Source organism: Hipposideros armiger, unplaced genomic scaffold (assembly GCF_001890085.2).
Source record: "Hipposideros armiger isolate ML-2016 unplaced genomic scaffold, ASM189008v1 scaffold_18, whole genome shotgun sequence".
In the NCBI taxonomy this organism is placed as follows: domain Eukaryota; kingdom Metazoa; phylum Chordata; class Mammalia; order Chiroptera; family Hipposideridae; genus Hipposideros; species Hipposideros armiger.
This window is the reverse complement of record NW_017731368.1, coordinates 1,715,013-1,731,119: the sequence shown is the minus strand read 5'-3', so window position 1 is coordinate 1,731,119 and position 16,107 is coordinate 1,715,013. Positions and strand designations below refer to the sequence as shown.

At 47.4% G+C, this 16,107-nt stretch overlaps 1 protein-coding gene across 5 annotated transcripts in view; it reads left to right on the top strand.

The window, feature by feature from the left end:
• Positions 1-11,745, top strand: part of ARIH2 (ariadne RBR E3 ubiquitin protein ligase 2) — a 44,443-nt gene extending 32,698 nt beyond the window's left edge. For 4 of the 5 annotated variants that reach the window (XM_019632078.1, XM_019632088.1, XM_019632108.1 and 1 more), the window contains 11 exons: positions 1,412-1,562; positions 2,334-2,455; positions 3,586-3,695; positions 4,576-4,693; positions 5,649-5,699; positions 5,790-5,811; positions 7,776-7,927; positions 8,515-8,658; positions 9,234-9,302; positions 10,398-10,481; positions 10,711-11,745. In XM_019632078.1, the coding sequence (XP_019487623.1) occupies positions 1,412-1,562; positions 2,334-2,455; positions 3,586-3,695; positions 4,576-4,693; positions 5,649-5,699; positions 5,790-5,811; positions 7,776-7,927; positions 8,515-8,658; positions 9,234-9,302; positions 10,398-10,481; positions 10,711-10,782 (1,095 nt within the window). In that variant the 3' untranslated portion in view covers positions 10,783-11,745. Of the gene's footprint in view, positions 1-1,411; positions 1,563-2,333; positions 2,456-3,585; positions 3,696-4,575; positions 4,694-5,648; positions 5,700-5,789; positions 5,812-7,775; positions 7,928-8,514; positions 8,659-9,233; positions 9,303-10,342; positions 10,482-10,710 lie in introns of those variants that run through there. The other variant, XM_019632099.1, reaches the window with a different exon arrangement.
• The last annotated feature ends 4,362 nt before the right edge of the window (positions 11,746-16,107 follow it).

Here is a 16,107-nt window from a genome sequence, read left to right as displayed (position 1 = left end):
CCGGCTTCTGGACGGCCGCTCACGGCGGCTGCTGGCTACATATGGTAGCCCATGGCAACCCACTGCCACAGGGGCTGCAGCCTACTCCGTCGTGGGCGACTCACGGCAGCCCAGCTCCAGGTTGAGCTGTTGTTCAGCATCTTAGCTGTAGATGCTGTCACTGGCCCTCATATGTGGGATCTGAACCGGGGCCCTCTGGAGTCCCAAGCCAGCTCTTAACCAATGCGCCACTCGGCAGGCCCTGCAGTCACTTTTAAAGACCCAAATCTAAGCCGTCTCTCACAAAGCCTGTCCCTCTACAAACTCCTCTAGTTGTATCTTTAAACCTTTACATGTATGTTGTAGTGAGTCACTCATCTTCCAGCTCCCCTACCAGACTGTAAGTGCTTTCAGAATAGAAACCATATCCTACAATGCCTAACAGATTCCTGTGTATCTAGGAGTTAACAAACATTTGTCAGATGAATGAGGGCCATCTTGAAAGAGCTCTCAGGAGGGAGGATTGGGGCTTAGATCACCACATAACTTCTGTAGCCTCTTAAGAGAAAATTTCTAGGAGCATACATGGTAAACATGAGAATATGGTCCTTGTCCTCAAATTATGTTTTGTATTTCCAGCAAACTGACAAGAACCTAATGTAAACTTGTAGTGGAGTTCCCCATTGGCTGTGGCTTTGGCTGGAGTCCCCAGATGGTCATTGTCTTTGGCAGTTTGTGTAGCATGGCATGGACCCTGGAGTTCAAGCTTTGTAGCTATTTGTCCACATCCTAGAAGAGTCTCTTCCCTAGTACCTAGGAGCCTTCCTTATCCCTCTAAATTAACTGTATCTCTTTGTTGTGTGAAGGATGAGTTGTAACTTGATAAAAGCTATAATATTTTGTAATTTGGGCATATTGATATGGGGAAATCATTGTCTTTGGTAAGTAAAACTGCAGTGTGGGCTGTTAGAAGCTTTACACACTCAGCCTGTAAGAATGTTATGACTGGGTTTGTAGTACCTATTGAGAGGCAGCTATGCTATGCTGCAAGGGGGCAGTTTACAAAAGAAATTCAACAGCCTCCGAAAGAAGTAGGACTGAGAGACCTCTAAGGATCTTGGCAGTGCTGAAATCCTGAGCTTTTCAGCCTGACATTATGAACTGCTGTAAGTTCTCATTTTAGCCTTCTCTCTGCCTCTCTGAATCCTAGAGATTCTGCAAGCCAGCTCAGGTGCCACCTTCTCCAAGAAGCCTTCCTGATAGATGCCTTCTGTTGAGAACTCTTGGGACTCCCAGAGTCCACACATAGCTGAGTTCTGACACTTATTACTGGGTCAAGATTGCCTCCCATGCACCTAGCTACACAAGGCACCCCTGTGGCCTCCCGGGAACTGTAGGCTCCTATTTGACTCATGGCTCTGCCTCTCCCCAGGTCTCTTCAGCCCATCCCCCTCACCATTGTGCAGTGTGTATGCAGTTTGTGCGGAAGGAAAACCTACTCTCTCTGGCCTGTCAGCACCAGTTTTGCCGCAGCTGCTGGGAGCAACACTGTGCAGTACTTGTCAAAGATGGTGTGGGTGTGGGTAAGTCTGCCATAGAATTTGTAAAAGTCTGGCATGAAGAGTATTTATCTCTGACCCTGCCCTTTCCAGTACTCAAGTCAACTGGGTATTTTCTTCTGAGCCTGATTGTGGATTTTATTGTTAGAACCATTGATTTTCAAACACATCAGTCTGAACAGTGGCAAAGTTTTCCCCAGCCCTGAGCAAAATGAGAAAATTAAGGCTATTGCTTGGGCATATATGTAAATGTTGTTGTGAGTGCAGGGCTACTTCTTGGGAGAACTGTCCTTTAAGCTGCCTGTGCTATCTTAATTCCCCAAGTAGGAGCCATAACTCAGACACACCCAGAGAGTTTGCTGCAATTTAGGTAACATAACACAAATCAAACCTGATGATTGATTACAGGAGTGTTTGTTACATTATGACTTGATGATATTGAAGTGAAATTAGCATTACATTAATTGTATCTTCAAAATCTCATGTATTGGTGACTGTCACTTGCACATAATATTGAATGTCACAAAACTAAATTGTTAGTCAAGAACTCTATAGGATTTTTTTAAATGACTTTGTTTTTTAGTGGCGCTATTTGATGTATATGTAATTTGGGATACTCTTTTAGTTGCGTCACTGTGCAGATATATTAATTTCTCTCTTCTTTGAATAAATTCTGTTGCCTCGGGTTTTCTATGTGGAATATGAATTCGCTAGTTGAACTCCATGCGCAAATACATTATTATAAGTTGTGTCTTCCACAGCACAGTTGTCCATCAGGTTGTCTTTGTTCTGCAGGAGTCTCTTGCATGGCTCAGGACTGCCCACTCCGAACACCAGAAGATTTTGTGTTTCCATTGTTGCCCAATGAAGAGCTGAGAGACAAATACAGGCGCTACCTCTTCAGGGACTATGTGGAGGTATGACTAGCCCCAGGTGCTGTGCCCTCTGTCTTCCTTGCTGTCGCCTGCTTTCCGTAAGGTGCTCACTACAGTTGCTTTATGGACTAGGCTGCAATTGGGTGCTGGCGTTTGAAGAAAGAGTTCCATGGCTTTAAAAAAGTTTGACGGCTGATTTGGAGAGGGCGTTGTCACTTAGAGGGGTAAAAAGCATAACTATTGCAGTGTGTTGTACACCTGAAACTAAAAATAAATAAATTAATTAATTAAATAGAAAAAGGGAAAAAAAGTTTGAAAACCACTAGAATGGTAATGAAGAATACAGGCCCTGGAGTCAGACAGACAATTTGGTGAATTCCCATTCTTTTACTTCCTTGCTGTGTAACCTTTGACCTGTAGTTTTACCTCTCTGAGCCTTTGTTTTCTCTTGTACAATGGTGAGTCATTCCCACCTTTTATACACAGTTGCTTAAACAAGCTATTGTATGCCAGGGGATGGACACAAGTCAGGCATATCTCAGGAGCTGCCGGTCTTCTCCGCTTACTGTGTGATTGGTACAGAGAAGGGGTATTATTTCTTGCGCAATTCGAAAATTTGTCCAGGATTCCAGCCTGGTCAGTTTTGGAGTCCTTCCTCCTTGTTGGGCTACCTTTTCAGGCTTGCTGATTCCATGCAGCATAGTTTTCATCTTTTTTATGTTTAAACTTACTTGATTGATTGATGGTCTGCATCTTCTCATGCACATGCTGCGGGATAAACAGTGCCTTGTATCTTATGCTGTTTGTTGTTCCTGGTGGATGCCCAAGGGTCATTGAGCCTCAGTCTTATTTATGCACAGCTGATTAGGCTGTGTTCCTTTCCAGCCCTTGTCCCTTTGTGCTTTCATCTCACAGATAACAATTCTGTATTCCATTTTGTAATCTAACCTTAGATCATTCTAGTGAGTTGCTACCTAGTTTAACGTAACATGTAAAGGTCTTCAGTATCTACCTAATATCTGGTCTTCACAACATTCATCCGGAACTCCTATAGCCCCTTTGATGTAAGTCATGAGCTGGAAGAACAGAAAGTGTTTGAGCACTCAGGGAGGTCTAATTTGGAGGCAGCAACTAGTGGGTGACTTTAGTATTTCCCCTTGGTGTGTTCACAGAGTCATTACCAGCTCCAGCTGTGCCCTGGTGCAGACTGTCCCATGGTTATCCAGGTACAGGAGCCCAGAGCTCGCCGAGTACAGTGCAATCGGTGCAACGAGGTCTTCTGGTAAGAGTGAGTGTGGGTGCTAAGCAGCCCTGGGCTCATGCCTTCTCCTCCTTCAATGCCCCACTGCTGTTGCTCTGAATGAGGTTGGGACTGGGAGAGACAGGGCCTCCCTGGAAGGTTCACGGGGCTTCAGAGAAACTATGTGCAAAATGTGGCATGTATGCGCGTGTGCCTGTCTTTCAGAATATTGTTGAGCGAGTGTGTGGCTCACCAAAGTGTTAAGAACCACTGATGTACTTGGTATCCATCCTTTCTGTCCCACATGGTGAACTTCTTTCCTTCGGGCACGTGTTAGGCTATCTGCCTGACAGCCTTTACTCTCCATAAAGTATTGGTGTGGACAAAAGGGAAATTAAAGTCACAGGAGCCAGGCTTGATGAGTGTTGGAGTGTTTTCTGATTTAAAGTTTAAAGCATCGTCAGATGCATCTCACCCCCACAGATTGCCCAAGTTCTGACATTCTTGCATCCTTTGTGCACATCTGGCTGGGAGATAAACCAAGGCTCCCAGAAGTGGATCTCGGTCCTGCCTTGGGTCTGAGCTGAGGTATCCATCTCAGAGCACCTCAACATGCCAGTTGAGAGGCTGAGTCCTGAATTTGACATCCTCTCAGGGAGGGTTGACTTCACACAAGATATTCACAACAGAAGCAATTCATTTGGGTTAATTGAAAGTATGTCTTAGAAGGGCTTAGATTGAAAAGAAGTTCACACAGTATTTCAATATAATCCTGGGTAAGTAAAGGTCTCAAAGGCTTCAATAGGTGACTTTCCCTCTGAAAAGCTCTAATTTGGGGTCTGTTGGCATGAACGGAAGGAAAATTTAAAACATGGGACCCTGACCTAACAGTTATTTGAGTGTTTTTTTTTCTGGTTTTAAGTTTCAAGTGTCGTCAGATGTATCACGCCCCCACAGACTGCGCCACAATCCGGAAATGGCTCACGAAGTGTGCAGACGACTCAGAAACAGCCAACTACATTAGTGCTCACACTAAAGACGTAAGGACTGTGTCTTACCTGTCATGGATCTGCACTCCTTAGTGCTGCCCAGGGCCTTGCCATCTGAGAGCAGAACACGCAGGGCCCCGGAGCCTTAGCTGGAGGCTGCAGACCATTGCCCAGACGTGGCAGCGTTAGCAGTGGTTTATCGTATGCATTGGTGCATTTATTTTAATAAAATGCTGAAATGCCTGGAAAAGTTAGGGGAACTAATTAGAAAAAAGAGCTAGGTTTTACTGAAGCCTCCCAGGCTTTAATAGGGAGGTAGTTGATAGCCACACCTAATAAATAGCAAGGCTCTAATGCAAGCCCAGGCCTGCCCAGTTTTATTCTGAAACTTCCCGTGGGAAAGCATGGCCAGCAGCCCCTTGAGCCCTGGATGACTCGGCACCCAGGGCTCTACCCTGTGCCGGTCACGCGCTGAGTTGATGCACTCACAAGCACAGCTGTGACCATGACATCATTAAACAAAGTCCACTGCATGGCACAGTATCAGACTGATCTCTGCAGTGTTTCCTAGGGTTGCTGCCGTCTCTCAAATGAGAATGAGCAAGCTTTAGAAGTTGTTTCCTTGCCCTTTTCTAGAAGCGGAAGTCCAGGTGAGCTCAACAGGACTTAGTCCAGCTCTTGTGCCGCTTTGGCGTTCCTCCCATGCAGGCAGGCTCTCTGTTGACTCAGCTTGTGCTTAATCTGCGCGACCTGTGTCAGGGACAGATGGTGGAAGACTTAGTGGGGCTCAGCTGGTGCTTGGAGTGTTTCAGAGCCAAACGTGCTGACCTCATTTCCTTGGATTGCTGTTCCAGCCTCAGCGACCTGCCACATTTAAGGGAGATGCTCCTCCCCAGAAGTGCTCGCACGATGAGTTACTGGGCACGGGTGCCAGGAGCTTTGTGTAATTTGTCTTAGAAGCAGCCTGATGGTGCGTGAGCCTAATGGCACCCTTCTGTCTCCTCAGTGTCCCAAGTGCAACATCTGCATTGAGAAGAACGGAGGCTGCAATCACATGGTGAGCAGAAGCCTGTACCCTTTGCATATGTGACATGGAGCCTTTGGTCAGCATGCCCTTAACCTGTTCTCTTCTGTTTCCCTCTGACAGCAATGCTCCAAGTGTAAGCACGGTGAGTCCCAGGCTTGGTGCTCGAGGCCCAGTGACACAGTCTGTGCATGGGTCTCCACTGCTTGTTTAGTGAGTACTTTTGTAGTGGTGCGACAAAACAAAGGACAGTATCAGTCACTTATAGTCGTGCTATTGTTTTTTGGTCTCCCTTGTAATCCCACTGCCATCTTGCTGACACATGTAGTCAGAAGTCAAGTTGGGGATGACTCTTAGATCCTCATGATCTTCAGTCATCCAAGAAGATTTTAGCATGCTCTTTCTGTTTTTGCCAAGGCAGGTAAGTAGCATGGGACTTCTCTGTGCTACCTTCCAGATAACTTTTAGAGCAGGCTATAACCTTGTTCTACTAGAGGTAGTAAAATAATAGCTTTCCTTTGAGGTTTTATACAGTATCCAGAGGGTTTTTTTTCCCTTGTTTCAACTGTCAGTTTATTGCAAGAGGCTAAAATTAATTACAAATTTAAACCATAACGTGGTAGTCTTTAGTCTAGAGGAATTTTGATTTGGCCTTTCAGGCCACCTTTATCTGTCAGGAACAGGTTACATCGAACCTGTTGGTTTTGCTTTCCTTCCTGCCAGATCAAGTAAAGAAATAAAATTCTTGAAAGTAGAAAGTATGTCCAGATAGATCTCCCCCACAGCTGTTTGGATGCTGACCAGGAGGCTCTGAGAGTTTCTCTTTGGAAGGGCCCGTCTAATGCTATTTCTCTGTTTCCCGGGAGCTCACTCTAATTAGAGTGGACATGCAAGGTCTTAGATGGGAACTCTGAAATGTAGAAGGAATATGGGCTAAGGGTAGTAGCATATATCCTCAGTTGTGTCCCACCCTATCTTTCTGTGTGTGTTAGAGTGACAGGGAGGTGTATCATCTACAGTGCGTAAGACTCTCGTACCAGTCTAAAGAGAAATACAAAGTGACCGCCCCCACATTTCTAGTACCTAAGAAGTCCCCTGTGTGTCCCTCCACAGTCACGGTCTCCTAATCCTTTGCTACCTAGAGTTAACTATCATCCCTGACATTGCTGTATAGTTTTACCACCTGGATGGACAACCCTAAGCAGAGTAGTAGTCGTTAAAACAGTTGCAAGCACAACCCAGCTGATTAAGGAGAGAGCAATATTGCCAATGTTCAATGAAGGCTCCCAAGAGAAGAGAAGTGAATGACATCTGGGTCTCTGGGTTTGGCTTTAGTTTTCCTAAATTTTACAGGAGTTTCTTTTGGGAAGTCAGTGAGCCAACTCAACAGGAGTAAATCCTGGGAAACAGGGCTTGCCGCTGTCAGGTCTCTGGCAGAGACAAAATATGCTGGACAACTCACAGAACTGTCGTCGGTCCCTCTTCATTAGACCGCAGTAATTGTTTGGATCTATAGCATCCACAAGGGATCTTTATTTTTCCCTTTTTGCTTCCTCAGTGTGGAAGCAGAGTTATAATTCTGGCTATCAACTGAGTAGCTGTAGATTTTATAAAAATGTGCTTTTTAAAAAAGAAGAAAAAGGGGAAAAGCCTTTATTCCAGCGTCATGTACAGAATCTTCCTAGGACAGATGTTGTAAGGGTGGGAGGGAGTCAGGAGGGCAAATGTGTGTTCTGAATAATCAGTTGGGCCTCAATTGGACAACTTTCTGCTTCTTATAGTGGCATTGATACAGCAGACTAGTGGTCTTATACAGTCAGCATCTGCCTGCATAGGATTAAAAGGGTACAAAGCATATATGCTCATGGAACTGAGAATATCCATAGACTACTGTTCAGATTGCAGGGACAGGCTACAGGAACAGTGAGATATGACGAAATAAGGTGCACATTCCCATTCCCTCTGGAAAGAGGCACCTCTGGGAAGTTCTGGTCAGGTGATCTCCCCCCAACCCCCCGGCAGGAGCTCTGTCCACTGCTTTGCCAATGCCTTTGCAAGAATGTGGGCTTGTCTTAAGGGTATAAATGCTTCTTTTTCTGTTCTGTGCAGACTTCTGCTGGATGTGTCTAGGAGATTGGAAGACCCATGGCAGTGAGTACTATGAGTGCAGTCGGTACAAGGAGAACCCCGACATTGTCAACCAGAGCCAGCAAGCCCAAGCCAGGGAGGCCCTCAAGAAGTACTTGTTCTACTTTGAGAGGGTAGGTGTCCTCTCCTGCGTCTGCTCCTCCAGGGTGTGCTTCTTCCAGTTGGCCTCTTGGGGTGGCATTTCCATTGACTGGTAGCCAGAGCCAACGTGTACACACACAAGTCAGGGAATGGAGCTGCACAGGGCAGCCACAGCCGACATGGAAGGACATGGTGCTAACCTTGTTTGAAAGATGGATTGAAGGACAATGAGGGACCATCAGACAGTCTTCCATCTAGTGCCATCTTAATAGTTGGAATCTGAGGGCATGTCCTCCCAGGAAGACCCTTTAGAAGCCCACAGAGCATGCCACATTTGGCTTCTGAGCACAGTAGACCAGTGGGTACCTGTTAGTCCTCAGGGTGGGAGCCCTATTCCCTCAGAGGGGTGTGATCTGGCAGGCAGCTGCTGCTCTGGACAGGGTCAGTCATGTGGACTAGAGAAGTCCCCCTCCTGCACTCTCAAGGACACACAGTCCCCATAAGTTAGTTGAAGCTGTGGCCATGCCCTGCCAGCCACCGTGTCTACCCTGCACTCCTGTGTGGACCTCTGTGCCTTCCCCGGACTCGTACAGCTCTCTCCTGCCTCTGTATCCTGTAGTGGGAAAACCACAACAAGAGCTTGCAGCTAGAGGCACAGACATACCAGCGGATTCATGAGAAGATTCAGGAGCGGGTCATGAATAATCTGGGGACGTGGATCGACTGGCAGTACCTACAGAATGCTGCCAAGCTCTTGGCCAAGGTCTGTGCCCCTCTGTTTTGATCCCTGTCTAATGCCTGACCCGGCCAGGCCCAGACCCCTGAGGGTGGGAGACACTGTACAGGAGAGGCGATTTAGCTTCCCATGCGGCCCTGTATACTTCATTTCCTTGAGCTATGCCCACTGAGGACCCAGTCCTTTGCTGGGTGTCCCGGGGATTCAGGAAAAGGACTCCACTGCCTCTGCCTACAGGCAGAACTAGAGCCCTGTTCTTTTTTGTCCCATCCATGCATCACTCAGAGGAAAATAACAGATTGTCTTTGGACAGTTACTGAGATAATGTGTGGACTCTGATGTCCAACTCAAGAGGGAAGAGCTATTGGAGGCAGCTGCTGATAAATCAGTGAAAAAGGAACTGGGTGTTCTGCCGCCACTTTGGTTTCATTTTTTCCCATGTTGTCCCCCACTTCATCCTTTGTTTGGGTTGGCCTCCTTTCTTTCAGGCCTTACCTGTAGAGCCAGGCTAATCTGCACGGTGGGGTAAGAATTGTAAAAGCCACCTGAGTTGCAGTGGGTTTGATCTAGACACAGGTACCTTCTCTTCTCTCCTATCGCAGTGTCGCTACACCCTGCAATACACGTATCCGTATGCATACTACATGGAGTCTGGACCCAGGAAGAAGCTGGTAAGGCGAAGCAGTCGCTCAGCTCTGCCCTCTTACCTTCAGAGGTGCCCTGAAGAGCACTGTCAGTTTCCAAATTTCATTTCTCCTCTAGGCAGCTCCAAAATAGGTGTCAGGTGCTGGCATTTTGTGTAATGATAAGGCAGGTACACCGAAGCCCCTGAACGCGACCATATTTATAGAGCAAAGGGCTGGAAAGGTCTGTGGCTACATGGGAGGCCAGTGCCCATGCTTTGGGAAGCTACCCAACATGCATGTCCCTAAATGAGAGTGGGCTTTTTATATCTTTGTTTAATTCTCCATCTTAGATATGAGTTGTCTCCCCTCCCCCAACTATAAAGTAGTTGACATTTATTGTTTAAATGTTGAAAAACGTAGAAAAACATTTATATCATCCATATTCCCACTAGAAATGACCACGGTTAGCTTTTTTCAGCCTTTTAAAATTAATACTATTAATATAATGGGGTGTGTGTGTGTGTGTGTGTGTGTGTGTGTGTGTGTGTGTAACATTTTATTGTTATAGCAGTTTTTTGTGGCAGTTGTCATTATTTACCAGGCTGGTTAATACTATTTTTTAATAGTTGCGTAAGTGTTCCATTGTATGGGTGTGCCATCATTTGGGGTATTAATTGTTTTGGGGTTTTACTATTATAAATAAGACACTGAGGAATGCCTTTGTGCATAGAGCTTGGATGTACAATTACTAAGTCAAATGGGTTATTTTTAAGACTTGATTTGCAGAAGGGCTGGAAAGAAATGAGCAGTATTCAGGGACTACAGCGTCTGAATCTCCATTTTGACTGGTTTTTACAGCATCTGTTTCCCTGTATTTTGGGAGCATTCTGTTCAGTGGCTTAAATTCTTGCCCTTTCTTTGGGGTGGAGAGCCAGTGGCCTTGCCATTTGGCTGTACTCCCTAGGTAGCCTTTTGATTGGGTCTGGCTCCGGGTACAAGGGCTGGCACTGCTCTCTGAGGACAGCATCAGGGCTGTCTGTAGCTCATGCGAGCCTGAGGTGCTGCGTCTGCCCCTCCATCTGCAGGCCCTGCCCGGCTACAGCCCCCTCTCCTTTTGACCCTCCTGCTCTACCCATACAGTTTGAATACCAGCAGGCTCAGCTGGAGGCTGAGATCGAAAACCTGTCATGGAAAGTGGAGCGTGCGGACAGCTATGACAGAGGGGTAAGTGCCTCCTGTCCTCTTGGACCCTCTGTTGCAGGCAGGTGAGGACTACCATGTTAATAACAGGTGGCAGGGTGGTTGTTATGTAGCCTGCAAGCTGCTGCTGAGAAGGGTGGGAAGGGCCTTGCTTTTGACTTCTTGGAGCCCCTGACGTGGTGGGCATAGCTTTGGCTGCTCCCTGCTCACGAGGCTGAGCCATGCAAGCACCCTTCTTGCTTCCCTGGTACAGGACTTAGAAAACCAGATGCACATAGCAGAGCAGCGGAGGCGAACCCTGCTGAAGGATTTCCACGACACCTAGGCTGGGGCATGGACGTGCCGGAGTGAGGAAGATGTGGCTGCGAGCTCTCCCAGCTGCTGCGCTGCATGCTGCAGGCTCTGCCGTTCACGACCCCAGGCAACAGCCAGGGCCCCACTCCTGAGACACTGGCCACACACCTCTTAGTCAATTTCTGTTTCCTTCTCATCTTTTTGCTTTTTGTTTCTACTATGGAAGCGGCCATGTTGAGTTGGCCTCTCTTCAGGACTTTTAATTCCCCCTGGATGGCTGTTGGGAGGGAGGGAAGTTTTTTCTGAATGACTATTAATAGTATTAGATCATTACAACTTATGTAATTTTCAAAGGTTGTACAGTTATACCAAAAAAAGGCAACACAACCATAGAATTACACAAAACCCTTTTAAAAAATAAATTGGCATTGGAGTGTTTTACCCTCTAGCTATTTTACTTAGAATGCAACATTTGCTGCCAGCCTACCCTGCCTCCGAACGTCTCCTGCAAAAGGGCCCCAGGGTGGTCTCTCCCTTCCAGATTCACATGGTGTTTGACCACAGCTGCAGCTGGAGTCCCAAGGGAAGAGCATGGGTGGCAGATGGTGGGAAATGAGTTGGCCTGTGTAATGGGCATGGTGCCCAGGGAATCACATCATGCCTCCTGCCTGGTCCTCGTAGACCCTTTTGTGGTCAGGTGCACCTGCTTTACCTTGGCAATGAGGAGACAGTACAGAACAGGGTCTTGCCACAAGTGTCTGATTGTCTCTGATGGCACTTCATGTCTGTGGGTTCATCTTTATTCTTGAAGGTGAGGCTTATCTTAGTCTGGCTGCTGCAGCCAGAGCCCGTAGCAGAGCATAGATAGGTGGGTGGACTTGAGGTCCTCCAGACCAGGAGACAGGAGTTCAGCACAGTGTTTCCTTTTGTCTCCTAAAGATAGAGATCTACTTTCAAAGGGAATTATTCCCCCAAATAAATTTGTTTACTTTTATCCGTTCTTTTGTGCCAGTGTCCCGGTGGTATAACTGACCAAGTTCACATGCAGCCATACCTGACACTGTCCTGCTACATTCTCTGGTGAACTTCAGGGTCAGAGTTCAGCCTGGCCCTCCCAAGGGCACTAGTCTTCCTGGCTCAGGGGCCTTGTTTGTACAAGTTGTTTTCATGTTACCTAGAATGTGTCCGGCGGCTGCTCTGAGGCTTGGGTGCTCTCCCCCTCACCTGATTTCAGGTGTTGGAGGACACCATCTCTAGGGCCTGGGAATCTGAGTTCCTGATGGTCCTTGGTTTGTGGTCCCAGCTCCTGACCTAGGAGGGGCTGGCCAGGGGAAAGGGCCAGTTTTTGCACAGTTGAGCGCAAATGAGCAAGTGGTGTGTGTGGTGTCCTGCCTGTCTTTAACTTGGTCCTGTGGGCCTTTGCAAAGTTAAATCTGTGATTCCAGGGGTTTCTATGGCTTTGTTCAATGCCTCTAGTCCGAGATTGGCAGAGCTGTCTATACTTGACAGAGCCTACTTGACCTCCTGGAACAGTTGCTTGGGAGATGTATGAATATTGTATTGGAAATTCTTTGATATTCAGACATTTTCACCATAGCAATTTCCCAGATACCATGTAAGCTGTAAACTGAACTCTTGAAGACAGAGGACAGCTCTGACTCTTGGAGTCATGTGTACACGGCTAGCTGCAGGCTCCCTTTCTCCCCACTCAGGTTTTGTGTCTTCCTGTCATCTCTTGCAAGGGAGGGACTGTGGGGTGGAGTGGAGAACAAGTTAGAAGTGGAGCAGGTGAGCCCAGAATTGGACAGTGGGAGCTCACTGGATGAGGACAGTGCCTGCTGTGGGATCTGGGGTGGGGTGTGAATTCTGTGTTGGCACATGGAAGATCCTGGCGTCTTACCTCCATCTTTGTGCTGCCGCCATGGCCCAGGACCTGAGTTGCCTGCCGCTCTGCGCCTTGAGTCACACCCTGGGCACCTCTGTGGTTGTTTGGACTGCACAGCTACTGTGTAGTGAGTGCCCTTGCATCCAGCTGTGGCCCCAACCACTGGTGCCACAGGAGGTTCATGTCCAGACCACAGCCTACAGCCCTTGACCTGTGGGGGGAGAGCCTCCTTTTGTGCCCAGTGGCTGTCCCAAGTGGGAAAGGTCAGGCAGAATTTTTCTGCCTTACAAGGATAGAAGACAAAGAAGGCATGTGTTTTCATGAATTTACCACATTTCTTTGTTTTCTTCAAAGAAAAAGTTGAGGTAATGTCATCTGCTCAAAGTTGAGTAGTTTATTCAAAATAAACTGAAAGTTTCTGATTGTAAAAGTATGTGTAGAGTCTTTCTTCAAAGGATCCAAGTCTCCTCCTGAGCTGACCCTCAGAGGGTTGTGGGCACTGAGCACCAAATGAGGGCATTCCTATTGGTCAGTCCCCCACCCCCCATCCCCAGAGCACTGTGAGGGCCCCACTGGCCTGACTGCTCTGCCTTCCTTTCTGGCTCCCTGGGGAGGGCACCTGTGGAGGTAAGTAGACTAGCCTGGCAGTTGGGACTCTCCTCTCCCTCCCTGGGTACAGGCCAAACCACTCCCCACTTCAGATGGATCCCTGGGTTGTGGTAGGGTTCTGATTCAAAGGCCCCACAGCCCCTGCTGAGGCCCTGAGCCCTTTATTCAGAAGACCCCTGGGTCCCTCCAAAGCAGATGTGGGAGCATAGTGCCCTGGAGTTCAGGGGGGATGGTGGCTTCATAATTCAGAGGGACCCTGAATTATGAAGAGAGGACTCTAGATAGAAACGAAGTGTTTGGAGTTAATCCCAAGGGTTGAGGACAGGAAATGGAGTATGAGTTCTGATTGAGAGGGTCCATTTGTGGTATCAAATGGGCAGCAACTTAAGTGGCAGCTCAGGGCTGAAGGCTCCAGATCTGTGGGCTGCATGCACAGGGCCGTCAAAATCAGAGGCTCCAGACACTGCCAGTCTGAACTCCACAGCTGCTCTTCTTTGATCTCATGTTAGCCAACTTCCATGCTTGGCACCTGGGCACACAATGGTGTGCAAAAGATACCTGGGCTCTACCCTCGGGGGGCCTCCAGAACTTGGGGGGCACAGATGGAATTGGTCATTGGTGAATGTTTTCACTGAGGCAGCAAGGTCAGGGGCCATTCCTGCAGATAAGTGGGTAGGGTACTATTGCCTTGGTAGCATACCCTTTGGTCATCTTAAAAAAGAACAAGAAAAGAGCACATTCTAGCAAAGTCTGTAGGAAGGTTCTTTCCACATGGCCCAGGGGTTCATAGGCATCTGAACATTGCCAGTGGACTGGGCTCTATTTTAGACACTGAAGTCACAGCCATTGATCTTGGCTTGCTAAACCAATTCCTGTTCCCAAAGAGTCAACACAAACGGTGGACTGAGCAATTAATTAACCAGTTAATCCTCACAGCAGCCCTGCGAAGTAGGTGCTGTCACAGTCCACATCATGTAGCTGTTCAAGATGAGAAGTAATTTGCCCAAGGTCACCACTGCTAGTAAACAGCAAGACAATATGTTCACTGTTAGAAACTGGAAAGTAAGTACAATTTTTGTAACAGAACACAGCTCAGCACAGGCCCAGACTTGACTCTCAGTCATGAGTGGGACTGCCACCCTCACAGGTGAGCCAGACTGACGAGAGGTTTAGGCATCAAAAGGGCCATAGCCGGCTGTGTGGCACATTGGTTAAGAATTGGATTGGGAGGCTGGCTGAGTGGCTCAGTTGGTTAAGAACTCTCAAGACTGGGAGCTCTGAGCAACAGGGTCGCTGGTTCGATTCCCAGCCCGAGCTGAGCTACTGCTGAGATTCCAACAGGTGGCAGGATGGCTTACCTTAAAACAAAAACAAAAAAAACCTTGGCTTGGGACGCCAGCTCTGAGCAGCAGGGCCCTGGTTTGGATCCCACATGAGGGCCAGTGACGCTGCGCCCCTTACATCTAAGATGGTAAACAACAGCTCAACCTGGAGCTGGGCTGCCCTGAGTTCACTGGCGACGGCATAGGCTGCAGTAGGCTGCTGTAAGTTACCGTAAGTGGCTGGCAGCCGCTGTGAGCAGCCGTCCAGTGGCCAGCGACTGATCTGCCTCACCTGGGAAGAGCGCAATGATAATACCAACATGGGCCAGTGAAGCGACGTCCTCCAGGACAGCAAGAACAAAGGAAAGCAACTTGTCTGTTACCCTTTCCCAATTCCCCAACGCTGTTCTCCTTCCCCAATTCCCCAATAAAAAAAATAAAAATAAAAAAAAGGCCATAGGTTTTAAAAGGCCAAGAAATTTATGATGTGATTGTGAAGTTCCCACAGCCAACAGCAGGTGGAGCAGAAATAGGAGATAGGAAGCACCCCTCTCTTCCCAATCTTGCGTCCTTTGGAAAAGTAGTTTAAGGAACATGGGGATTTCCTGATGATCTAATTATAGTTTATAAAAGGCTAAGAGGGCCGGCCGAGTGGCACGATGGTTAGGAACTGGGTTCGGATCCCACATATGAGGGCCAGTGACACTGCCCTCTACAAAAAAAAAAAAAAAAAAAAAAAAAAGCTAATATGGCAACACTTCCTAAGGAAGAAGCAAAACAATGTATTGGCAGAGACCTGGGAAAAAAAAAAAAAAAAAAAAACTAAGAAGGAAGTGGTCTCAACATTCATTCATGGGTACCAGAGCAGTGTGACATCCTTGGTAAAGTTGTGACTCTTGGTTGGTATTTATCATATTTAAGAACTTAGGAGATTTATGATTTTGGAAAAATGTGTTTCTATTGTACTGTTTGTACTTAAATTGAGAGACTTCATGAAAAATGAAAATTAAAAAGAAATTGAGAGACGTCTGACCTAACTAGAGTGGATTAGAAGACACGCCAATTTAAGGAAATCTGAACACTCCTAAATTGGTAATAGAATTTTTGTCTATTTGAATAAGAAGCATTTATTTTGCAGCCATTCCACTTCTTTTGGAATTCACTTCAGGGAGCAGGGCCAGATCCTTGTTGCGTCTGTCTTCTGTCTTCACATCCATGTTGAGCAAGGGCGCGTGGGGGGCAGGCTTGCCTGGTTGTCAGTTCTGAAGCAGGATGCTGAACCACTGGTGGTGTTTGGTCAGCATCCCAGCTTTGGCTGAGCCACATCACCTCCCATTGTCACCTGCTCCCCGCTCTGCCCTTGGAAACATCCAGAACACTTCTTTCGTTGGACAGTTTATCTGTAGTATTCTAAGGAGATTGACAAGATAGTCCCTGAGGGTGGCTGGAGGAGTGGGTGCACCCGCTGGTCTGTATCCACTATGTGTAGAATCTCTGAGAGAAGAAGGTGCCCCCCACCCCCCCTCCCAGCCCAGAGCCC